Genomic DNA, 25,489 nt, shown 5'->3' on the forward strand with positions numbered 1-25,489 from the left:
CTGGCTCCTGCCATCGGATCAGCGCGGTGCGCTGGCCACAGCGCGCCGGCCGCGCCGGCCATTGGAGGGTGAACCAACGGCAAAGGCAGACCTTTCTCTCTGTCTCTCTCTCTCACTGTCCACTCTGCCTGTCAAAAAAAAAAAAAAAAAAGAAAGAAAGAAAGAAGTCTTACCATTCGCTTTATTCAGTTCCACCAGTGTCCCTATATGTACAGGCAAACAGTTTGCATGGAAAGGGTCTTTCTCCATTACTCTGAAAGTTAAAGCAACCGACCCATCAGCACCTCAGAAACAGTGCTAGCACCCAGCACTGCACCTCACTCCACCACCTTCAGACTAAGACAATGGCTAGCTTATAAATGAAAAAATTGTGGTATATTTGGGAAGAATGAAAATAAACAGTATCACATATGTTTACCACAAATCAACACACTTATATAAAATAAAGTCCAATTATTTAAAAGCATCAGAAACAATATGAAGATTAAATGGATCACAAGTATTTGCCAATTATACATTTTGTGATTTAAAAAAATCTTAAGCCGGCGCCGCAGCTCACTAGGCTAATCCTCCGCCTAGCGGCGCCGGCACACCGGGTTCTAGTCCCGGTCGGGGCGCCGGATTCTGTCCCGGTTGCCCCTCTTCCAGGCCAGCCCTCTGCTGTGGCCAGGGAGTGCAGTGGAGGATGGCCCAGGTGCTTGGGCCCTGCACCCCATGGGAGACCAGGAAAAGCACCTGGCTTCTGGCTCCTGCCATCGGATCAGCGCGGTGCGCTGGCCACAGCGCGCCGGCCGCGCCGGCCATTGGAGGGTGAACCAACGGCAAAGGAAGACCTTTCTCTCTGTCTCTCTCTCTCTCACTGTCCACTCTGCCTGTCAAAAAAAAAAAAAAAAAAAAATCTTAAACAGCCCAAAAGATACACACAATTCAGCATATGTAATTTAGCTGAAGGATAAGTGTGAATTACACAGACTGGAATACTGTTGTGCAAGTGAGGTGCCAGACCAGCACACAGTGCCTGTAAGGTTGTATTAGCCTATACTTAAATAAAGAGAGCATATTTTATAAAAAGCTGTGCACCAAAAGAGTACTTTCACATTTGCCAACGATTATTAAGACTGGGGCGAGGAAGACGGACACTCTTCCCAGTGCAAACAGTCACTTGCAATCTGCAGTCCTGTGCTTGTCAGTTGCTCTTTTAGGACAGCGCCCCGTTTGGTGCTCAGCTAACAGTAAAGGCGACCTCATTGACCCACACCTAGCCCCAGAGTATACAGAAAGCTCATCTGTGTGTTACTTGGATATGTGCTAGACCCCAAGGCCCTATACAAAAACAGATGGATATACTCACACAGAAGTAAGCTTGTAGCACATCTTAAAGTCACAGTTATAATAATGTCTCTCCGCTAAAGACACTACCACATCCAGGTTCTCCTGCAGGCCATCTACAGACTCAGGAATGACAGTTTCACCAGGTTTATTATACTGAAACAGAGAAATCAAAACATAAACTCAATGAACAACAACAAATCAAAAGACAAACTCAATCTCTGTTTGGCCTAAGTGGTTGAAACATTTACACAAGCAAGGACAAACGTAAGTCTCTGACAACTTCACTGACTTCAAGTGTCATCAAGACTCCTCTCAATGTCCTTGCACAGTCCCCTGACAAGAAGCACTTCACCAAGCAGGGGCTCAGGAAACACAAGAAAAATCCTTATTTACATGCAACACCATCCCATTGATTTGATAATTCAACCTTTTAGTATAAGGAGTCCTTGGAAGGAAGAAAGTTTTGTTTTTTTAGGAATCATATCATGTATTTTAAATAATCTGGATCTAATCTTACAAAGTATCTTAATTTTTTTTATTTTTAAAAATAAGAGGCCAAATTTAGTGGAAGAAACAAGACATTTACATAAAGTAAATACTAATTTTGTGTTTTCCTTACCTTTTTTAATTTGTTTTCAAATAGAAAACGTAGCAATTCCTGTTCTTCGGCACAAAGTTTGTTAAGAGGTAGTGAGTCAAGAAGTTCTTTTTCTTATAAACGGTAAGAAAAAAAGAGAATGTCCTCATAATATTCATAGAAAAAAACAAAGCAGTTAAAAATATTCTCCTATAGTTCCTACTAAATAAAACTTCAAAAAAGAAAATAAGCTTAGAAGGTTCTAGACAAAGCTGGCACTATGTTCCCAAACCCAGGTGAGTCACCCAGAAGGCAGAGGCACCTCTTCTAGAGCTGGGCCAGGAAGCCTGCAGGTGGCTGCTGACATCAGCCGGACTGAGGCCCCCTCCCCGACCTTAGCTCCACTGTCTGTTGTGAGAACATCCCCGCACTGCACAGTATTCAGCAGAACCTGTGACCTCCAGGCATTAGATGCCAGCAGCAACCTCCCATCTCTCATTCCTTCCCCCTTGTGGTGACAACCAAGATCTGCAGACAAGGCCAATGTCCCCAAGGGCAAAAGTGTACTGGACGGGGCCCCGCACTGTGGCATGGCAGATAAAGCCACCACCTGCAGTGCCGGCTTCCCATATGGGCACCAGTTCGAGACCCAGCTGCTCTAATTCCGATCCAGCTCCCTGCTATATCCTGGAACAGCAGTAGAAGATGGCCCAAGTCCTTGGGCCCCTGCAGCTGCATGGGAGACCTAGAGGAAGCTCCTGGCTCCTGGCTTCAGATCGGCACAGTTCCAGCCACTGCAGCCAAATGGGGAATGAACCAATGGATGGAAGACCTCTCTCTCTCTGCCTCTCTCCTTCTCTGTGTTAACTCTTTCAAATAAATGAATAAATCTTAAAAAAAAAAAAAAAAAGTGCACTAGACAAGAATCACTGCACTAGGCTGAGATGTCTGAACCCCACTTTCTGTTCCTTCTGTCACCCACTTCGCACCAGCACTGAACACCAGGTCAGTGGCTCAGCCCCTATGGTACATGAGGGTCATCTGGAGCCTGAGGTCGTCTGATGCCTCACCTCTGGAGACTGACTGAGCAGGTCTGGAGTTGGGACCTGGTGTTCTCAGTTTCTCAGGGACTGACCATGCAGCCAGGCTGGGATCACTGAATCCAATACTGAAGCCTCAGTTCCACCTGCACTACTTCAGATCACTCCCCACAGATGGCCTCTCACATCATAGAAATCCCTACAATAGCAAAAGGCAGTACTGCGTCTGGCGGTGTGCTCTCATATGAAGTCACTGTGAAAATTATTTAGCAGGTCTGCTTACGCCTACTCTTGACTCCAGATTTCAGAGAAAAAAACAGCATTAACTGTGCTAAACATAAGAATACCAGAGCTTCCGAACCTTCTTGGGCTGTTAACATGTGGTGTGACGTTAAAAGATCAAATGCCTCAAAACAGTAGACGTCGAGCTTCAAAGCTTCTTTGTAGCTGTAGGTAGCTAAGGTTCGGTTATCCAGAGCATCATAGATCTTCCCTCGTAAAAGACAAATTGAACTCTTTATCTGATGAAAATACAAGTCACATACTAAGTTATTAATGCTTCTAAACTTATTTTTTTACTATAAATTATTTATTATTAGAATGGCAAGAAGCTTTAATACTTCTGCAAGATTTAGTTCATCCCAACTGTTAAATCATTGTTAAGAATTACTTGAAGGGCCGGCGCCGTGGCTCACTTGGTTAATCCTCTACCTGCGGCGCCGGCATCCCATATGGGTGTCAGGTTCTAGTCCCAGTTGCTTCTCTTCCAGTCCAGCTCTCTGCTGTGGCCCAGGAGGGCAGTGAAGAATGGCCTAAGTGCTTGGGCCCCTGCACCCTCATGGAAGACCAGGAAGAAGCACCTGGCTCCTGGCTTCGGATTGGTGCAGCTCCGGCCATAGCGGCCATTTGGGGAGTGAACCAACAGAAGGAAGACCTTTCTCTCTCTCTCTCACTCTCACTGTCTATAACTCTACCTGTCAAAAAAAAAAAAAAAAAAAAAAAGAATAATAATTACGTGAACATGAGAAAACAAAACACAGCTTCTCTAGTCTTTCTTCCTGGAGTTCAAATCACTTTAGCCCAACAAATCTTCCTGTACATGCCACAGCTACTGGGTTCATCATTTGTTCTGCCCCAAATACATCAAGGATTGAAAGACAGCAAACTGGCCGGCGCTGCGGCTCACTAGGCTAATCCTCCACCTTGAGGCACCGGCACACTGGGTTCTAGTCCCGGTCGGGGCGCCGGATTCTGTCCCGGTTGCCCCTCTTCCAGGCCAGCTCTCTGTTATGGCCAGGGAGTGCAGTGGAGGATGGTCCAAGTCCCTGGGCCCTGCACCCCATGGGAGACCAGAAGAAGCACCTGGCTCCTGCCATCAGATCAGCGCGGTGCGCCAGCCGCAGCGCGCTGGCCGCGGCGGCCATTGGAGGGTGAACCAACGGCAAAGGAAGACCTTTCTCTCTCTCTCACTGTCCACTCTGCCTGTCAAAAAAAAAAAAAAAAAAGAAAGACAGCAAACTTTCTTTCCCCTGTGAAAAGATCTTAGTTTGTGAAAAACTGACAGCAATGCAGCACAGGGGTCCCACTAGCCAGGAGCATGGCTTGGTGCAGCTGGACACACATGAGTTCATATCAAAGCCATGTCACGTACTCATGAGCTTTGACAAGTGATCTACCCTCTCATGGCTTCTGTTTCCTGTTCCCATTGGTAAAGAGGGGGAAACACAACCTAACTTACAGACCTCTGGGGGTTACAGATGCTACTACCCCTCCTAGGACAACACACAGGAACATGCACAACAGCAACTCAGCACCACCACTTACAAGAGATTTATGGAAACCTGACTCCCTTTCCAGAACTGAACCTCAAGAACTGCAGCTGAGAAGCAGCAAGAATCATCAAGGATTTGAAAGGAATTTGTCAATCGACATTTTAAAAACAACTGGCATTGTGAGAATCTTAGACCTAGACAGTATCTTCTGAGACACTGAAAAAAAGTAATTTTACAACATAAACAACATTATAAATGAATTACCCATTTCTTAGCAGATAAATGCTAAAAGATTCAAAAATAATTCCAAACTCATTCATAAAAGCATTTCCTGGCAGAAAAATTAACTTGCTTCTGAATACATAAAGTAGATGAGTAAACAGATTAAGACAGAAGGGAGGGAGGGAGGGAGGGAGGGACGGACGGACAGTAGAGAAAAAAACCTAGAATGTGCAATATTCCTCATGCTCTAAGATGGAAACGAGAACCAGGTTCCTTACACGTCTGATACAAAGAACTGGGGTGAAAATCAAGGGATTCAGGGTCCCTGCAGGATAAAAGATGTTCTGAGAACTGACCACAAGGCCTGCACCACTCTGTGAATACACTAAATGTTCTAGAACAGAGCAGGGAAGGCCTGTACCACCCTGTAAACATACTAGACATTCCAGAACTGACCACGAGGCCTGTACCACTCTGCGAATATACCAGACGTTCCAGAACTGACCACTTCCGTGAATACGCTCAATATACTAAACACCATCAAACTGCACATTTCTAAGTGAATGAATTGCATTGGGTGTGAATTATGTCTCAGCAAACTGTGAAAAAAAAGTAACAATTCGTATTAGCCATCTGACTGTGGCTGATATTAAGTTATATTTCATAGTCTCTGTACGAGATCTTGGGAAGTATGCAAACTGGAACATATGAGGAAAACAGAACAAAGAACCGTGAAATAAACAGTATTTCCTGGAAAGAAACAAACTGAGCCAATCAAGGTTTCTTTGGGTCCAAAACACAGAACATAGAACCAGGAGGAAGGCTGTCCCACCCACAGATAGTGGTGCACGTTGTCAGAACTTTAGAGGGAGAGAGCAGGCCAGACCACCTCAGGAGCATCTGAGAACCTAATTACAGCTTCCAGCTGACAGCTCAGAAAGTTCTCATCTTGCTGGGTGAGATGCTGAGGTGCATAAATAAGTCGGCAAGCACCATTACACAAGGATGCTAGCAATGTGAGTTCTTCCTGATTTCAATGAGAGTGAAAATATTGTCACTTACTGAGGATGGTGACATCTCCCAGTCACTGGAGGAGTCTTTCAAACCACTCTCATCCTTCAAGTATTTTTCAAATAATCTTTTGTTGATTGGCTCCTCCATATCAAGAATGTCGAGAGCCTGCTGGTGCTCTTTTGCAGCATACTACAGAGAACAGAAACGCTAGTCATCAGCGTGGCTTCTCACAGCAAACACACACACATACTCTACAGCTTTAAAGGGAAATCAAAGTATTATATCCATAGATTTTAAAATGTCTAAAATACAATTTTCTTCAGGCATGTCACCTTTTAGTAAATGAAGAACCAGTATTTTACAGCAAACAGTGAAAAAGAAATGAACATTTGCTCATGAAATACTTTAATAACCTGCCATGAACCACCATTAAAATTCTCACATATACATGCAGGAGACCTAACACTGCATGATCAAAGTCTCATTGAACAAAACTGGAACTGAGAACACTTACATGGCATCTAGCTGCAAGGTATCGACATGCTTCATATAGCTAGAAAAGAAAGAAAACCATCAAAAAGTAGTCAAAATAGTATGTCTCTTCACTTAAAAAAACTGGAAGGATAGAGAGCTAATTTCATAATTTCTCATTGCAGTGTAAAAAAATATTCCAGTACTTTTAAAACCTATATTGATCATTAGCCTCCTGTTCACTAAGGATTCAAAAAGGACTGAGGGTCTGCTTTAGCAGTTACATACAACAGGGAGACAAAAACAGCACAGCGGATAAGCACCACAAAAGAAGTACACGCAAGCAGCTCAAGAAGGAGACATGGCAGAGAGAGGGCTGGTGAGGAGCTGGGCGCAACCAGGCACTGGGTGCTACAGGTCCAAGGAACCAAGGCAGCTCAAAACAGACTGTGCTACTTGCACTGATGGTGGCAGCAAGTTAAACACAGACTAGAGAGAAATCCTGGAGGACCTCAGGCATCTGACTTGATCCTGTAGGTAACAGGAAATTGCTGAAAGACTCCGTGGGTGACAAAATCAGATCCAGGCCATCCTTGCAGTTTACAAGTGAATTGGACCCAGGGAAGGTGGGAAGGGAGGAAATGTTAGTGGAGAAAAGAGACAAGACAGAGAGTTTAGCAATAGTGGTGAGGAGATGAAAAGAGATACCCGTGATTTCAAAGCTGCAGAGAACACAGAATCTGTAGAACTCAGTGACTAGATGGAGGGACCATGGTTAGAAATAACTAATATCTTTTCACATTCAAGAAAAACTAAATACTGAACCCCTTTAAACAAGTTTGGCATAAAGAGGAGATGCTCCTAAAACACTAATCCAAGTTGTTAAGTTCACACGACTCTGCACTCACTTTGTCCAGTTTCCGAGAGCGGAGCGCATGGGCTGCTCTGTGATACTGTGCGGTCAGGTACAGGCACTGAGCCAGCCAATACACGTCCTGGGGCTCCTCTGCAGGGAACAGTCACACAAGACGTCAGAGGTGCAAGGCGAGACAGAAACATTTCAAAAGGTTAAACAGAAAAAACTTGGCATTTGTCACTTACCATGAGAGAGGGAAGCTACTTTATCTGCCCAAAACAGAGCACTCTGATACTGTTGCTGAGCACAAAAAAGGAAAGGCAAGCGGTGAGTGTGCTGTCACTTCAACAGCTTTAAACAGACACCTACAGTTAGTAGACCCCTACAGCATACACCAACACTTCCACACAACAGCCTGTTACATGTAGCATGGGGTCTGTCACACCACAGTGTTACAGCTCAGCTAGCATGAGTTTTAGTTCAATGGCACAATAAAAATATTACTGTAGAATTTCTGCATATACAATTCATTAAGGCTTTTTATTAAATTATACTTTTATTTCATTTGAAAAGCAGAGAGGGGCTGGTGTTGTGGTATAGTTGGTAAAGCCGACGCCTGAGACACCAGCATCCCATACGGGCGCTGGTTAGAGTCCTGATTGCTCCACTTCCAATTAGCTCCCAGCTAATGTCCTGGGAAAAGCAGCAAAAGATGGCCCAAGTGTTTGGGCCTCTGCTACCCAAGTGGGAGACCCAACTCAAGTTCCTGGCTTTGGCCTAGCTCAGCCCTGGCCATTATGGCCATCTGGGGGCGGTGAACCAGTGGCTGGAAGATTATCTCTCATCCCCTCTCTCTGTGACTTTCAAATAAATAAATACATCTTAAAAGAGAAAAAAAAAAAAAAAAGGCAGAGAGCGCGGGCGCAAGAGCGAGTGAGCTTCCATCCCCTGGTTCACTCCCCAGATTCCTGCCATGAGCCAAGAATTCAACCCAGATCCCTCACATGGGTGGCAGGGACCACGAACTTCAGCCATCACCTGTTGCTTCCCAGGGGGCACATTAGCAGGACACTGGATCAGAAGCAGAGCCAGGACTCTAACCAGGTGCTCTGACATAGGATGCGGACACCCCAAGGTGCCTCTCAAACCCCTGCAGCAAACCCCCACCCAGGGGGTGTTTATACTCATACACTGCAAAAATGTATCAGCAAGTATCTAAAACAGGAGATAATTTAAATGATTATTTTGCAATAGCTCAGTCTCTAGTCATTAGTACTTCTTGTATTGATATTTACATAGCAACACTTTCAACAAGCTGTTAGTGAATCCCAAAATGAAATTTCCTAGATGAAACCCTGCACTCAAACACCTCATACAACACAGTTGTAAACTGAGTACTACTCAAATTTCAAACACACACAAACCTTCACTGACCACTGGGAAAGTCCCCTTCTCCGGCCAGCTCCACCAGAAATGAGCCACTCAGATTCACCATGGCCACTGCAGTCTCCTGGCCCTCACTCAGCCCCTCTCCCACCTCTGCCCGCTCCCTGCACGTGAAACACGGACATCCGCTGCCGGGGGGCGGAAAGGGGACACCCACGGGATGGTCCCTGCTGGCAGAACCAGGCCTGTCTTACTCCTCGATACATCCCACGGCCAAGAAAAAAACGGCTGGAACACATCTGCTGTTTGATTCAAGGGACGTATGGCAAACAAAACGACAGCTCTCCAGCAACTGCAAACGTTTGGCCGAATCACGCAGCGTTCAACCCGGAACACTGCGCTGGAACGCGCCTTCTCCTCACTGCGTTTCCAATGCACTGCCCGCCAGCGTTTTAGCAAATCTTCACGGCATCGCGCACAAAGACGTGGCTGCAGATTCTGGGGACACTTCCTGCCTTAGCACGCTGTGCTGCCGTTCAAAGGCAGGCAGGGAACGCGGATGCGGTTAGCAAGATTTTAAAAGCGCTGACTCGAGACGGCAGGCGAGTTGACATCTTCGCTCAGTCAGTAAGAACCGCAACTACGACTGCAGCCGACGCTCTGCTGGCCGGCCAAGCTCACGGAGCACCCCGCAAATCTGCTCTGAGACGACCCTCCGATCCCGGCCGGCCGCGGGCCTGACACGTGGGCGGCCTCCCTGCAGCGGCGCCCGACCCCGGGGGCCTCCCGCCGGCCGAGCCGCGGCCCGCGCCAGTCCGACCCCTCCCTCGCCCCTCCGCCATCACCGCGGCCCCCAGGCCCGGGCGCACTCGAGGCCCAGGGTCCCGGCCGGACCACCCACCTGGTCCAGGTACTGCCGGACGCGCTTCCGCAGCCTCTCCAAGTTCATGGCCGCGAGCCGGGGCGTGAGGCGCCGGTCGACGCCGCACCCGCCTCCCGGAAAGCGCCCGCTCCGAGGCTCGCGAGCCCTCGCGCCCGGCTCCAGCCGGCCCCCTCAGACACCAGGATCCCCCGCGGCCCCCCCGCCCCGCCACCCGGCACTTCCGCTCCCGAAGGCCCCGCCCCGGAAGTCACCCGCAAAAGCGTTCCCTCCGGTGCGAGCGGCGGCGCCTCTGGTTCCGAGGCGTTCCGGTTGTCCCGAGTTCCTTCCCCGGCCAGTGGGCGTCTCGAGGCGCCCGGGCGCCGGGCTAGTTTACCTAGTCCACGGGAGGGTCATCGACACGGCCGCGGGTCGCAGGCGGGCGCCGGGGCGGCGCGAGCTCGCCCCCATCCGCAGAAGGGGCGTTGGCCAGCTCAGTGGCCCTTTCGGATGCCTTTTGGGAAAACCCAAGAGGCTCATCTCAGGCTCTAGAAGAGGGAGCTGCGAACAAAAATAAGCAAAAGCCTAAGAAGCTAAGGCGCGCCGCTTGGGTCGCTGGCATCCCGCACTGGCGTCCCCAGGTTCCAGTCCTGGCTCTGCTTCCGATCCAGCTTCTCCTATTTGGAGGCCATCGGTGATGGCTCAAATGAATGGGTCCCAGGCAGGCACGTGGGAGAGCGGATGGAGTGCGAGGCCCCTGGCGTCCCCTGACGCAGCCCCAGCTGTGTTGGGCGCTTGCGGATGGAACCAGCAGATGGGAGAGCTGGCGCGCTCTCTCTCAAATTAAAAGAATAGGTGCTGTGGCACAGCGGGTTAATGCCCTGGCCTGAGGCGCCGGTTCGACACCCGGCTGCTCCACTTCCGATCCAGCTCTCTGCTGTGGCCTGGGAGAGCAGTGGAAGATGGCCCAAGCCTTTGGGCCCCTGCACCCGCGTGGGAGACGCGGAAGAAGCTCCTGGCTTTGGATCGGTGCAGCTCCAGCCGTTGCAGCCACCTGGGGAGTGAACCAGCAGATGGAAGACCTCTCTCTTTGCCTCGCCTCTCTCCTCTCCCTGTGTAACTCTGACTTTCATATTTAAAAAAAAAAATAGGTGTTTCTTGGCCGGCGCCGCGGCTCACTAGGCTAATCCTCCGCCTTGCGGCGCCGGCACACCGTGTTCTAGTCCCGGTCGGGGCGCCGGATTCTGTCTCGGTTGCCCCTCTTCCAGGCCAGCTCTCTGCTGTGGCCAGGGAGTGCACTGGAGGATGGCCCAAGTGCTTGTGCCCTGCACCCCATGGGAGACCAGAAGTACCTGGCTCCTGCCATTGGATCAGCGCAGTGCGCCAGCCGTGGCGGCCATTGGAGGGTGAACCAACGGCAAAGGAAGACCTTTCTCTCTGTCTCTCTCACTGTCCATTCTGCCTGTCAAAAAAAAAAAAAAATAGGTGTTTAAGATTAATGACATTTTGTTGGCAAGGAAATGAGCTTTCTCATAAATTGCTATAATGAGCAGCATTGATGAACAAGTTTGAAATATTTTCCCAAACTAAAATTTCTCATACTCTGACTTAACGATTCCAATTCTTGGTAAATAGCCTTTAAAAATGCACTTTTAGGTTTAATCTCTCTGGTAGAGACAGAGAGAAAGAGACTCCCATCTGCTAGTGTGATAGCTTTGGGATCCGCAAGGAGGAAGACCTATACTTGCGGGAATGGAAGTCCCTGCCTGTACTTGCGGGGAAGAAAGTCCTTGTCAGGGTCCCTGCGGGTGCCTAAAGGTCAACCAATGAGGGTCAGACCCACCTCAACCTTTAACTCCCATGCCCTGAATCTATAAAAGGAGCCCTCCCAACCTCTGACGCGCGACTTCCCCGGCCCCGCTCTGTTGGGACCGTGGAACCTCGCCCCGGAGCGGAACCCCAATAAAAGCCTGTGAATTAATTGATTCGTCTGCCTGGGAAGATCTGTTTCGCACCAGACACCTTACAGATGGTGCTGAAACTGGGGACCTGAGGTTTAGAGCCTCCCCTTTCTGGGTTCGAGGCCCCCTCGCTTATTGAACCTGTCTGGTGCCCCAGGCTAACTATGGACCATGCTTGACCAACTGTAAGTAACTTCTCCCTTGCTCTCCCTCCCTCCTCTGGGTTGGCCCAGTCTCTGCGATCTCTGGCTAGCTCTCTGTCTGGACAGAGACCTCCAAATCGTGCGCACGTGGGCTCTGTTCTCCGCTGTTTAGCCTCCCAGCGGCTTGTGGAGACGTCCTGCCTCTGGCTTGGCCCCGTAGAGGACTGACCTCTAAACCGTCTGCTGAAGTCCAGGACAGGGGACGCCTTGACCGAATTTCAGTAGATCCGGGCTACCAGGGAGTCCATGGGCTCTGGCCAATCCCGAGGGTTGGACTCAAAATGCCTCCTGGCCTGCCTCCTAAAGAACTTGAAGAAACTGGGACTGGCCCAGGACCTACGGAGTAAACGCCTAATCTTCTACTCCACCCAGGCATGGCCTAATTACCTTGAGAATTTCTGCCGCAGGGAGAGAAAATGGTCAGAGGTCCCATATGTTCAGGCTTCCTGAGACCTCCGCTCCCATCCTACCCTCTTCTCTAATTTCCTCTCTGCCTGCTCCACGGCCCAGGTCTTGCTGGCCAAGATCGGGCCCCTACCTCCTAAGGACGCCTCTTCTGTGTTACTGCTGAACTCTCCACCCTCCACCTTTTCAGACCCTCCTGAGTTCCTGGGGATCCCACAGCTAGCCAGGAACCTCCCGCCCCCATATGCGCATTCTTCGGCCCCCACCGCCACTTCCTGCCTCTCCCCGCAGCCATTGCTGGAAGCCAGGTAGCCATGTGGCCCAACCACTAGTGTCAAGCTCCCTACCCCCATCCTAATGGGATTCACTGCTCCTGCTTCCCTGGCCGCCCTCTGGCAAAGTTTTAAAAGGACCTGTTCCTTTGAAAATATTGCTTTGTAACTTGCTGAACTTATTTTTGCAATTTATTTTAACAGGTTTCCAGGTAATCAGTACTCAATGAAACAGCAATGGGTAATTAGTACTTGTTTTAGATGAATGCAATTTTAATTTTAATTGAATTCAAGTAGAGATATATCATATCAGCATCTTAAGTCATTTAGGCGTAACTGCTAATTTATTGTAAACTCTTGTATACTCAGCATGCTAAATTTGTGTTAAAAATGTTATAGAAATGTGCATTTGGTAAGGAAGGTTAAAAGGAAAGAGTTATTTTGAATAAAGAAAGGACAAGGTTTGTAAGATTGACTTCATCCTGATGGCTAGTTTACTCTAGACTGGAATGGAAATGATGGAATATTTCAAGTAAGTTGAAGAGGGTGTGTGGAAGTCACAGAAGGTTACAAAAGAAAGAAATCTTGGATCTTAATGAGAAAGCCACAGAGGCCTAAAGAGTTAAATGTTCTGTAAAATCCTACAGATGCTTTCAAAAATGCTATGTGAAGTAAGCACGTGCCTCTTGTTGAATTTATAATGAGTTTATAATTTTAAACGTGGCAACTGAAAGTCTTTTGTCATCCACAGTTTTATATATCAGATTTGCTGCTCATAAAACTAAAGCATTGTTGGTTCTGTGCTTAGCTGTCCTCCTATAGGTTCTGATGGACTTTTTCCAGCCACATCTATTGTATTCAGTACTTTGGGATGGCGCTGTAAACAGATGAAGCCAATAATGTATTATAGGTACGAACTGAAAGTATGGTTAGCTGAGGTTACTAAGAGCAGAAAGTAATTTGAATCAATTGGTAAAGTAAAAAACAGTTAAAGAGTTTAAAAAGCTAGTATTGACGCTGCTATATTTGTTATCTAATGATTGAAACTGCTTTCTAAGTTTTCATTTGATATTGCTATTGTCAGGAAGTGATCTGGGACTTGAGCACCCCCTTGACTTGCATCCTCTGGTCTGCTTTAACAAAAACCAGGAGGAAGAGAAAGCCAGGCATCAGAAATGTGAATGTAGGTGGCAGCCTATTAATGGCTGTTCTGTACAGTGGTCTGCCCTCAAGGAGACCCAACCCACTGCAGTGGCTTTCAATGTGGTGAGCCTGGGCTTCAGCAGAAATTAGCTTGTGAAGAGCCCTGGCAGCTCTGCCAGCCAAGAGTTGGATCACTGGAAATGGAACTGCCCTGGAGTCGAAGGACTTCAGGTCAGAGCCACAGATCTTATTGGCTCTAAGCTGAAAAGCCATTCACTCAGCCCAGCTTCCAAGGTGACCACTGCTGCTGAGAGGGGACAGCCAAGTAGGGTCAACAACATTACAGGCAGAACTGTAAATTTCCTGTTAGAGATGCCACCTGCCTTTACCTATCCAGCTCTCCTCCCAGACCAGCTGGGTAACGAAAGTCAACAGAGTGCCTTCCCCAAGAAGGTTCATACCTACCTTAGGATGTACCCTATGTGAAGAGATAGATAAGTCTGGGCCTCTTAACTTATAAGCCCACCTCTACTCCAACATCAATGGCTCTACTCCCAACATGTGTGTACTGATGGTCCTCTCCTGTACTTAATTTGTATGATTATTCAGAATTTCTCTACAGACAAACCCCTCTACTTGCAAAAGTCGAGTGGTCTTTCTCCTGGTCTCAGCTGGGATCAGATTTAAACCACGTCCATCGGCCAGCACAGCGGCTCAATAGACTAATCCTCCACCTAGCGGCGCCAGCACACCAGGTTCTAGTCCCAGTCGGGGCGCCGGATTCTGTCCCAGTTGCCCCTCTTCCAGGCCAGCTCTCTGCTGTGGCCCGGGAAGGCAGTGGAGGATGTCCCAAGTGCTTGGGCCCTGCACCCCATGGGAGACCAAGAGAAGCACCTGGCTCCTGCTTTTGGATCAGCGCAGTGCGCCAGCTGCAGCGGCCATTGGAGGGTGAACCAACGGCAAAGGAAGACCTTTCTCTCTGTCTCTCTCTCTCTAACTGTCCACTCTGCCTGTAAAAAAAAAAAAAAAAAAAAAAAAAAAAAAAAAAAAAAAAAAAAAACACGTCCATCAAACAATCCTCACAAGGGTCCAGAGAACCCCTCATTTCCTCTCCTCTATGAAATCCTTTCATTACCTGGTTAATGCCACTCTTAGGATCATCGGTTGCTATCTCACCCTGACTTATATATTACAGTGTCTACGTAAGTGTTTACAGCAGATGATAATAGAATGAACGAAGGCCTTCAGCAACCAGGCGGTCAACCAGATGCTTCTCCATCCATACATTCCTGTCCCTGCGGAGCCCTAAGATACCCCCAGCAGGCCCCTGTAGATGACGTCCCCAGTCAGCAGGAAATAGTCAGAGAGACTCATCGTCGCCCCCTTTCCTATCATCAAAAGGTTGGGATGGTAGCTTTGGGATCCTCATGGAAGGAAGGCCTATACTTCCGGGAATGGAAGTCCCTGCCTGTACTTGCGGGGAAGAAAGTCCTTGTCAAGGTCCCTGCGGGTGCCTAAAGGTCAACCAATGAGGATCAGACCCGTCTCAACCTTTAACTCCCATGCCCTGAATCTATAAAAGGAGCCCTCCCAACCTCTGACGCGCAACTTCCCCGCCCCGCTCTGTTGGGACCGTGGAACCTCGCCCGGGAGCGGAACCCCAATAAAAGCCTGTGAATTAATTGATTCGTCTGCCTGGGAAGATCTGTTACACACTGGACCTTACATAGTGCTGGTTCACTCCCCAAATATCTGCAATGGCCTGGACCAGGGCCACAGCCAGGAGCTGGGAACTCAGTCCAGGTTTTCTGCAGTAGTGGCAGGAACTCAGTTACTTGAACCATTCCTGCTGCCTGCCAGGATCTGCATTGGCTGGGGACTGTGAGTTAGGGGCAGGAGCGGGAATTAAACCTAGGTTCTCTTATCTGCCAGGCCAAACACCTGCCCCTGAGTATCTCTTTCAGAAAGTGTTCCTGCATGTAAACTTTCTGGATATTTGCATGACCAAGTACATTTTTATTTGCTCTTGTAACTTAAGTATAGATGAACTGAATATAGAATTCTAAATTAAAATAAGTGATAGGTTAACCGGGGTCTAGAATTCTGCATTGAAAATACTTTTCCCTCTGAATTTTGTCTCTTAGCATGAGAGCTGCAGATGAGAATCTTGTGCTAATTGGCATCAGTCCCTTCCAGGTTATGGGAATCCCTCTCCTTCCCCTCCCCACCCCACCCCACCCCTGCTTTTGAGACTCTCTTTTTCCCAGGAGTTCAGAAAATTCACAAGGAAATGGAGTCTCATTCTTCTAGCCCAGCCCTCATTGGGCCCCTTCAGTTTGTAGACTTGAACCTTGCCTCAGCAGAGGCATTTGTTCCTTTGTTATTTAATCCCTGTAGTTCTTATTATCTCGTCTAGATGTTATGGTAGACAATTTTTTAAAACTTGTCCCCAGGCTCATGACTTAGTATTTTTCTTGTTTTTGCCTTCATTCACGGAGTGGGGAAGACTGCGTTGACGCGATTTAGTGAACTTCGTGTTCAGGAACTTGATCTTGATCTTCATCCATGCCTATTCTGCTCTTCAGTTATTTATTTGTTTTTTTTTTTTTTTAATTTATTCAAGAAGGAAACAGAAACAGGCAGAACTCCCATTCACTGGCTTACTCCTCAAATGCCCATAAGGGCCAGGGCCAGGGCCAGGAGCTGGGAAAGCAATCTAGAAATCCCTTGTAGGTGGCAGGAACCCAACTACTTGAGCCATTACTGCTGCTGTTAGGTAGGAAGTCAGAAATTTAGCCTATGTATGTGTGAGAAGGGCCTGAAGCACCTGCTGCAGAGGCTCCAGAAGCCCAGCATCTTGCACTTCAAAGTCCTGCCCAGACCCTGATAACCTCCCAGGTAGTCCTGCCCCCCTCCACACACACACCCACACACACCCAGGAAAGCTCCCAGGAGAATTCTCTCCTCAGGGCCAAATGGGTTACCTGACCTGATAACAGGGGCCAGTAAAACCTTCACACATGCCCTAAGGGAAACCCCTCTACTGGGGTGGGGGGCAGCAAATCTGGGGAGGAATTTGCTAATTTTCACCTCACAAAACCTTCTGATAGAACTCTACATCCTTTGTCCTGGAAGAAAGAGACCTGGGTAAAACAGACTCCCTTACAGACTAGGGAGTCCAAACAGACTGCATGCTCAGCCCTCTCTCTGCTGAGCTGGCTGCCTGGCCTACCCAGGGGTATTCTCTCCATTAAACCATGTAACCTCGCTCTCTGTCCCTTCCATTCTGATGGATGCCCTATCCCCAATAAAACCTTATCACTTCAGAAAAAAATGCATTTTTGCCTGGCTGCAAAATGGCCTGTGTAAGGATGTTCACTATAGCACCATCTGTAATAGTAAAAGGTTGCAGACAATTTAAAGACCCCTCAGGTAGGAAACTAACTAAGTCACAGTGCTCATACTGCTACAATGGAACACTGTGCAGCTGTAGAACAAAGAAGCCCCAGGTGTATGGACATGAAAGACTCTCCAAGATAAAGTAAATGAGAAAAGGCAGTTATATGACAGTGTTATTGTAGCCTCCTATTTGGGTTGTTAGGGTTTTCAACCATGATGGAGAATGACAACTGTTGCCCCCCCTCTTCGCGGAGGAACGACACAGGACCCTGCGCTGTTCTTTTGTCTGCTCGGCCCTCCCCGGGTTTGCTGCTGGTTCTTCCCGGGTTGGCTACCGTCCCTTCCACCTCCGTGGAAGGGCGGTTCCCCCTGCCACTTTCCCCACTTCCGCGGGGGAGCGGCACACCGCCGGCCGGCTCTCTCGGGGGCTGCACAGGTGTTCCTTCAGATAGATGTTCCTGGTGCATGTTGTCTCTCTCCTCCTTTATAGTCCTCTTCTACCAATCCCAACTCTGCTACCCAACACGCCGAGTACGCTGCTCTCCTCCAATCAGGAGCAGGATCAGCTCCTGCAGGTTATTGGTCGAACTGGAGGCACCTGTGTAGAAGTTGTTTACTCCTCTCCCAGCGCCATATTGTGGGAGAGCAGAGGCATAGAATAAGTCTTAATTCCAGTAACTTAGCCTAGTCCGAGTTGCTCCCCACAGACAACCAAGACTGTTAGGTAGGAAGTTAGATATGAGCTTATGTGTGTGTGACATAAAGGCCTAAAGAGAAGACCTCTATCCAGCATATGCATCTACATCTCAAAGTCATCCCGATAATGTTTCAGGGGTAGCCCAGTGTTCCCATTCTGCCCTGCCCCCTTCTACCTGATAACCTGCCAGGTGGAGGTCCCCGCCCCTTCTGCCTGACAAATCTTCCACAGTCTCCCAGAGAGCAGCCTAGTATCTGCATTTCAAATACCCTACTCCCGGATGGATCCCCATTCTCTAGGGGACCCTGCTCACCCTTTGAACCCAGGATGGCGCCAGCTAGGCTTCCTCCTGTCTGATACCTTCAAGGGAAAACTCAGATAGGAGCTTCTTAATATTTACATCCATAAAATCCTTTGTTTCAGGAGGAGATGTGTGAAGACAAAGACTCATCTCCTTAACACCCCCCCCCCCCAACCAGACAGACTGCGCTCAGCCCTCTGCCTCTGCTGAGCTGTCCACCTGGCCTGCTAGGTGTAATCTCTCCACTCAACCATGTAACCTCACTCCTCCCCCAGTCCGAGCGACTGCACTCTCTCTCAGGTCCTGTCTGGAGAGGTGCCCATCCGTTCTTGCAGATGTCCCTACCTTAATAAACTTTGCTACTTTTTACTTTCCGCTACTCTGTCTCATGCCTGAATTCTTTCTTGCGCGAAGACAAGAACCCTCCATTCTCCGGTAACAAGACCACGCTGAGCAAAGAAAGAGTTTCATTAGGGTGAAGAACTGGTGGGAGCAGCCTCAGAGGGAGAGGAGCTCGGGCTCACGTGTACTGCTGGGGCTTTCTAGAGAACTTGTGTCAAGGGAGGAGGGAGGGAGGTGGGAGATGAGTTGGAGCAGCTGAACAGAGGGATGTGGGATGTGGGCTGGAGCAGCTGGAGAGGATGCCAGATAACATGAGACAGAGTGTTCCTGACACAGGGAGCCTCTGGGGCTGCCTGATTTGTAGCTGTGGCTATAAAGGTTTTAATTGGGACTGGGAAGCACAGGATGCCTCCCTAATTTGTAGCTGGAACAATTTGTGGGAATGGTGAGGAAGTCAGATATGAGCTTATGTGTGTGTGACAAAGGCCTAAGGAGACAGTTAGGTCTAGCATATGCATCTCAAAGTCATCCCTATAACATTTCAGGGGCAGCCCAGTATTTGCATCCTGCCCTGCCCCTTCTACTGGATAACCTGCCAGATGGGGGTCCCCGCCCCTTCTGCCTGATATCTGCATTTCAAATATCCTGCTCCTCCAGGGGGTCCTGCCCATCCTTCCTCAGATAGGAGTTTTTTAGTATTTACATCCATAAAGTCTTTTGTTTCAGGAGGAGATGTGAGAAGACAAAGACCCATCACCTTAACACCCACCCCCACCCCCACCCTACACCCCACCCCACCCCCGGCCTTAACTGGACTACACACTCAGCCCTCTGCCTCTCTGCTGAGCTGCCCACCTGGCCTGGCCAGGTGTACTCTCCGCTCAACCATGTAACCTTGCTCTCCCCCAGTCTGAGCAATTGGGCACACCCTCCCAGGTTCTGTCTGGGGGGGTGCCCATCTGTTCTTATGGATGTCTCTTCCCTAATAAACCTTGCTATTGGCGAACGCCATGGCTCACTTGGCTAATCTTCTGCCTGCGGCGCCGGCATCCCAGGTTCTAGTCCCAGTTGGGGCGCCGGGTACTAGTCCTGGTTGCTCCTCTTCCAGTCCAGCTCTCTGCTGTGGACTGGGAGGGCAGCGGAGGATGGCCCAAGTGCTTGGGTCCCTGCACCCGCATGGGAGACTGGGAGGAAGTACCCGACTTCTGGCTTCAGATCAGCGCAGCGCTGGCCCTAGTGGCAAATAGGGGAGTAAACCAATGGAAGGAAGACTTTTCCCTCTGTCTCTCTCTCACTGTCTATAACTCTACCTATCAAAAAAAAAAAAAAAAACTTGCTATTTTATTTTCCACTACTCTCTGTCTCATGCCTGATTCTTCATTGCATGAAGACAAGAACCCTGCCATTCACCAGTAACTGTAGGACAACTGAAAGGACTGGCATGGTACAGTGCCTTCAGGCAGGAGTGGGAGAGACACTTCCCTGGGATATCTTGGATATCTTTTAATATTTTTTGGAATTCAAATTCTGTACGTATATTATTTTTTAAATATTTGTTTATTTGAGAGGTAGAGTTACAGACAGAGAAGGAGAGACAAAGTTTTTCCATCCACTGCTTCACTCCCCAAGTGGCCACAATGGCTGGCGCTGGGCTGATCTGAAGCCAGGAGCCAGGAGCTCCTCTCTCTGTGACTTTCAAATAAATAAATAAATCTTAAAAAAAAAAAAGGGCAGCGAGTCAGATGTTAGGTAGGAAGTCAGATATGAGCTTATGTGTGTGTGACAAAGGCCTAAGGAGTTGACATCTAGTGTCGCTCCCCCTCTTCGCGGAGGAACGACACAGGACCTTGTGCTGTTCTTTTGTCTGCTCAGCCCTTCCCGGGTTTGCTGTTGGTTCTTCCCTGGGTTAGCTGCCGTCCCTCCACCTCCGTGGAGGGGCGGGCCCCCCTGCCACTTTCCCCACTTCCATGGGGGAGCAGCACACCGCTGGCTGGCTCTCTCGGGGACTGCTCAGGTGCCCCTCAGGTGTTCCTGGTGCATGTTGTCTCTCTCCTCCTTTATAGTCCTCTTCCACCAATCCCAACTCTGCTACCCACATGCCGAGCACGCTGCTCTCCTCCAATCAGGAGCAGCTCCTGCAGCTTGTCAAGTTGGTGAGAGGCAGCTGTGTAGAAGCTGTTTACTCCTCTCCCAGCACCATATTGTGGGAGAGCAGATGCATAGAATAAGTCTTAATTCCAGTAACTTAGTCTAGTCCGAGTTGCTCCCCACAATCTAGGTCCAGCATATGCATTTCAAAGTCATCCCAATAACCTTCCAGGTGCAGCCAGTATCTGCCCTTGAAACATCCTGCCCTGCCCCTTCTACCCAATAACCTTCCAGGTGGGGATCTCGCCCCTTCTGCCTGATAACCTTCCAGGTACAGCCCAGTATCTGCACTTCAAACATACCCCATTGCCAGCCAGGCTTCCTCCTGTCTGATAACTTCAGGGGGAAAACTCAGATAGGAATTTTTCGTATTTACATCCAACCAGACTACGAACTCAGCCCTCTGCCTCTCTGCTGAGCCGCCCACCTGGCCTGGCCCAGTGTATTCTCTCCATTCAACCATGTAAACTCGCTCTCCCCGAGTCTGAGCGACTGGGCCCTCTCAGTTTCTGTCTGGAGAGGTGCCCATCTGTTCCTACGGATGTCCCTACCCTAATAAACCTTGCTATTTGCTTTCTACTTACTCTCTGTCTCACGCCTGAATTCTTTCTTGTGCAAAGACAAGAACCCTTGATTTCTCCAGTAACAACAGAGAGATCTTCCATCCCCTGGTTCACTCCCCAAATGCCTGCCAAGAGCCAAGAACTCAACCTGGATCCCTCAGAGAGTTGGATTGGAAGAGGAGCAGCCAGGACATGAACCAGTGCCCGTATGGGATGCTGGCATTGCAGGCAGAGGCTTAGCCCACTGTGCCACATGCTGGCCCCGAATATTAACTTTCTAAAGTAAATGCAACTTTTATAAATATAAATCCTAGGGGGCCAGCCGTGTGGCTCACTTGGTTAATCCTCTGCCTGCAGTGCTGGCATCCCATATGGGCGCCGGTTGGAGTCCTGGCTGCTCTACTTCCCATCCAGCTCTCTGCTGTGGCCCAGGAAGGCAGTGGAGAATGGCCCAAGTGCTTGGGCCCATGCGCCTGCATGGGAGACCAGGAGGAAGTACCTGGCTCCTGGCTTCAGATCAGCACAGCACCAGCCGTGGCAGCCATTTGGGGGGTGAACCAATGGAAGGAAGACCTCTCTCTCTCTCTCTCTCTCACAGTCTAACTCTGCCTGTCAAAAAAAAAAAAAAAAAGAGCATAGTGATACTGATATCAGAATTGACCCCCTAAAATATATATGAAAATGTGGCACCTTAAAGTTCCCCAGAGGTCGATTCTGGGGTGTCACATATGTTACTGGAATTTGGGGTGCCATATGATCTCACCACCCTTATTAATAAATCTCCAATATTAATAAGCCCGAGAGGGTTCTTGCCTAATATTTAGAGAAGAATTCTAAATACTGGCATAAATAAACGGGGCAGCATGGTACATTTTAAGCTTTTATTTAGTGAGAAAGATGCATAGGAGAGTGAGAGCTTTATGCAAGAGAGAGGGGTAAATCTGGGTTCATACTGAGTACCAGGAATCAGCCACATGGGGGAGCATCTAGGCCAGGAAGCCTAGGGCAGGTGGCCCCAAGGCCACACACCCTGGAGGCATAGCACTACAGCCAGCCTCCTCCTGGCTAGGGCTAGGGCTAGGGAAAAGAAGAGGCTGGACACACTGTGTCCCAGGCTTTTAACCCACTTCCAAAGGGGAGTGGTTAATTAACCTGATTGGCCAGTAGGCACACAGGTGTGGCCAGATAGGGGCATGAGGTCACACAGGGACATAGCGAAAGTATCAGGTAGGGGGTGAAGTCACACAGGGACATGATGAAGGCATGGTCTTCCAGCTCACAAACCTAATTAATTTTTACCTGTATGTCTGCCTACCTCAATACTTCCTACCATACCCTCCATCCCTCCCTCATTCCCACTCTCCCTCCTTGTCCTTTCCTTTTTATCTTTATAATGACATATTTTCAATTTTCTCTATTATTACAAGCTTATCCCTACAATAAATGAAGAATTCAACAGGAGGTAAGTAAAAAAAATGAGTGTTCCTCAAGAGTATAGACAAAGGCTATAAACAATAATGAAATGCCAAAATGTTAATTTTGCTGATATATGTTATAATTTTTGGACTCTGTGTATTAGTTACCACAAATCAGGATTTTAATGGTGGGGTCATATGATAGATCTATTTTCAGATTTCTAAGAAATCTCTATATGGTTTCCTGCCAACAGTGCATTATGGCACCAATTTCCCCACACGCTCACCAGCATTTGTTACTTTTTGATTTTTGAATGATAGCCATTCTTAGGGGGATCTCATTGTGGTTTTCATGTGTGTTTCCCTGACAGCTGGTGATCCTGAGCTTCTTTTCATGTGTTCGTTGGCCACTTTTATTTCATCCTTTGAAAAATGCCTGTTTAGGGGCCGGCACTGTGGCACAGTGGATTAACGCCCTGGCCTGAAGTGTCTGCTTCCCATATGGGTGCTGGTTCAAGACCCGGCTGCTCCACTTCCCGATCCAACTCTCTGCTATGGCCTGGGAAAGCAGTAGAAGATGGCCCAAGTCCTTGGACCCCTGTGCCTGCGTGGGAGACCTGGAAGAAGCTCCTGGCTCCTGGCTTTGGATCAGCACAGCTCCGGCCGTTGCGGCCAATTAGGGAGTGAACCTCTCTCTCTCTGCTTCTCCTCTCTGTGTGTAACTCTGACTTTCAAATAAATAAATAAATCTTTAACAAAAAAATGCCTGTTTATATCTTTATCTCATTTCTTACTTGGAGTGTTGATTTGTTGTTGTTGAGTTTCTTGAACTCCTTATATATCCCAGATATTAATGCTTTATCAGGTATAGGATTCACAAATATTTTATCCTATTCTGTCAGTTGCCTCTTCATTTGATTGCATGTTTCCTTTGCTGTGCAGAAGATTCTTTGATGTTTGTCAGTTTTTACCTTTATTGCCTGTGCTTCTGGGTCTTTTCCAAGAAGTCTTTGCCAATGCCAACATCTTGTTGTGTTTCCCCAATGTTCTCTTCTAGTAATTTGATGATATCAAGTTGCAGATTTAGATCGCTGATCCATTTTGAGTTGATTTTTGTATAAGCTGTAAAGTTGGGGTCTTATTTCAACTTCTGCATGTGGAGATCCAGTCTTCCTAGCACCATTTGTTGAAGAGACAGTCCTTTCTCCAGGAATTGATTTTAACTTCTTTGTCAGATAAGTTGGTTGTAGATCTTGGATTGATATGGGGATTCTGTTTTGTTCCATTAGTTGATATGTCTATTATTCTGCCAGTACCAAGCTGTTTTTATTATAACTGCCCTGAAACATGGCTTAAAATCTGTTATTGTGATCTGTCTAGCTTTATTTTTACTGCTTAAGATTGCTTTAACTATTCAGGGTCTCTTGTGATTCTTATGAATTTTAGGGCCATTTTTTCCATGTCTGAGAATGTCTTAGGTGTTTTGATTGGGATCCCATTTAATATGTAAATTGCTTTGGATAGTATGGACATTTTGATTATGTTCATTCTTCCAATTCATGAACATTGAAATTTTTTCTCCCTTTTTTGTGTCTTTTTTAAATCTCTTTCCTTAATGTTTTATAATATTCATTATAGAGATTTTTCACATCCTTGGTTAAATTTATCCCAAGGTATTTAAATTACTGTAACTATTGTGAATGTGACTACTCTTAGAAATTCTTTGTCAGCCATGGCATTATCTGTGTATACAAAGGCTATTGAGTTTTGCAGGTTGAATTTATTTCCTACCACTTTGCCAGATCTGCTTATGAGTTCCAATAGTCTCTTAGTGGATTCTTTTGGTTCCCCTGTATATAGAATCATGTCATCTGCAAATAGAGATAATTTCATTTCCTTCTTTCCCATTTTGTATCTATTTGATTCTTTTCCTTTTCTTGTCTAATGGCTCTGGCTAAAACTTCCAGGACTATATTGAATAATACTGGTGAGAGTGGGCATCTTTGGTTCCAGATCTTATTGGAAAGCTTCCAGATTTTTCCCATTCAATAAGATACTTGTGGGGAGCAACTGGGAGCAACTCGGACTAGACTAAGTTACTGGAATTAAGACTTATTCTATGCATCTGCTCTCCCACAATATGGCGCTGGTAGAGGAGGAAACAGCTTCTACACAGGTGCCTCCAGTTCAACCAATAAACAGCAGGACCTGCTCCTGATTGGAGGAGAGCAGCGTACTCGGCGTGTGGGTAGCAGAGTTGGGATTGGTGGAAGAGGACTATAAAGGAGGAGAGAGACAACATGCACCAGGAACATCTATCTGAAGGAACACCTGTGCAGCCCCCGAGAGAGCCGGCCGGCGGTGTGCCGCTCCCCCGCGGAAGTGGGGAAAGTGGCAGGGGGAACCGCCCTTCCACGGAGGTGGAAGGGACGGTAGCCAACCCGGGAAGAACCAGCAGCAAACCCGGGGAGGGCCGAGCAGACAAAAGAACAGCGCAGGGTCCTGTGTCGTTCCTCCGCGAAGAGGGGGAGCGACATAATGGTGCCGTGACTCGGATAGGAAGCCTAGGCAGGGTTTAGTGTCGTTCCTCCGCGAAGAGGGGGAGCAACATAATGGTGCCGTGACTCGGATATGAAGCCTAGGCAGGGTTTAGTGTCGTTCCTCCATGAAGAGGGGGAGCGACATAATGGTGCCGTGACTCGGATAGGAAGCCTAGGCAGGGTTTAGTGTCGTTCCTCTGCGAAGAGGGGGAGCGACAATACTGACTGTGGATGTGCCATAAATTGCCTTGACTGTGTTGAGGAATGTTACTTCTATACCCAATTTGCCTAAGCTTTTCATCATGAAAGGGTATTGTATTTTACCAAATGCTTTCTCTGCATCTATTGAGATAATCATATGGTTTTTGTTCTTCAGTTTGTTAATGTGATGTACCACATTGGTTGATTTGCAAATGTTGAACCATCCCTGCATACCAGGAGTAAATCCCATTTGGACCTGGTGAATTATCTTTCTTATGTTGTTGGATTAGATTGACTGGTATTTTGTTAAGGACTTTTGCATCTATGTTCATCAGGGATATTGGTCTATAGTCCTTTTTTTCTATGACTC

At 48.0% G+C, this 25,489-nt stretch overlaps 1 protein-coding gene across 8 annotated transcripts in view; it reads right to left on the minus strand.

Moving 5' to 3' along the window:
* The window catches only part of CDC16 (cell division cycle 16), a 37,813-nt gene extending 27,991 nt beyond the window's left edge, over window positions 1-9,822 (minus strand). For 4 of the 8 annotated variants that reach the window (XR_011378592.2, XR_011378591.2, XM_051829406.3 and 1 more), the window contains exons 1-9: window positions 9,572-9,745; window positions 7,530-7,584; window positions 7,337-7,434; window positions 6,472-6,510; window positions 6,006-6,146; window positions 3,311-3,470; window positions 1,952-2,043; window positions 1,352-1,485; window positions 174-253 (exon numbers count right to left, since the gene is read on the minus strand). Coding sequence is in view for 5 of the 8 variants with exons in the window: in XM_051829406.3 (XP_051685366.1) it covers window positions 174-253; window positions 1,352-1,485; window positions 1,952-2,043; window positions 3,311-3,470; window positions 6,006-6,146; window positions 6,472-6,510; window positions 7,337-7,434; window positions 7,530-7,584; window positions 9,572-9,619 (847 nt within the window). In the remaining 3 variants the exon portion in view is untranslated. Of the gene's footprint in view, window positions 1-173; window positions 254-1,351; window positions 1,486-1,951; window positions 2,044-3,310; window positions 3,471-6,005; window positions 6,147-6,471; window positions 6,511-7,336; window positions 7,435-7,529; window positions 7,585-9,571; window positions 9,746-9,804 lie in introns of those variants that run through there. The other 4 variants (XR_016212639.1, XM_089303334.1, XM_089303333.1 and 1 more) reach the window with 2 other exon arrangements.
* Between the last annotated feature and the right edge of the window lie 15,667 nt (window positions 9,823-25,489).

Source organism: Oryctolagus cuniculus, chromosome 9, assembly GCF_051225735.1.
Source record: "Oryctolagus cuniculus isolate XC-2025 breed Fujian yellow rabbit chromosome 9, ASM5122573v1, whole genome shotgun sequence".
Classification (NCBI taxonomy): Eukaryota; Metazoa; Chordata; class Mammalia; order Lagomorpha; family Leporidae; genus Oryctolagus; species Oryctolagus cuniculus.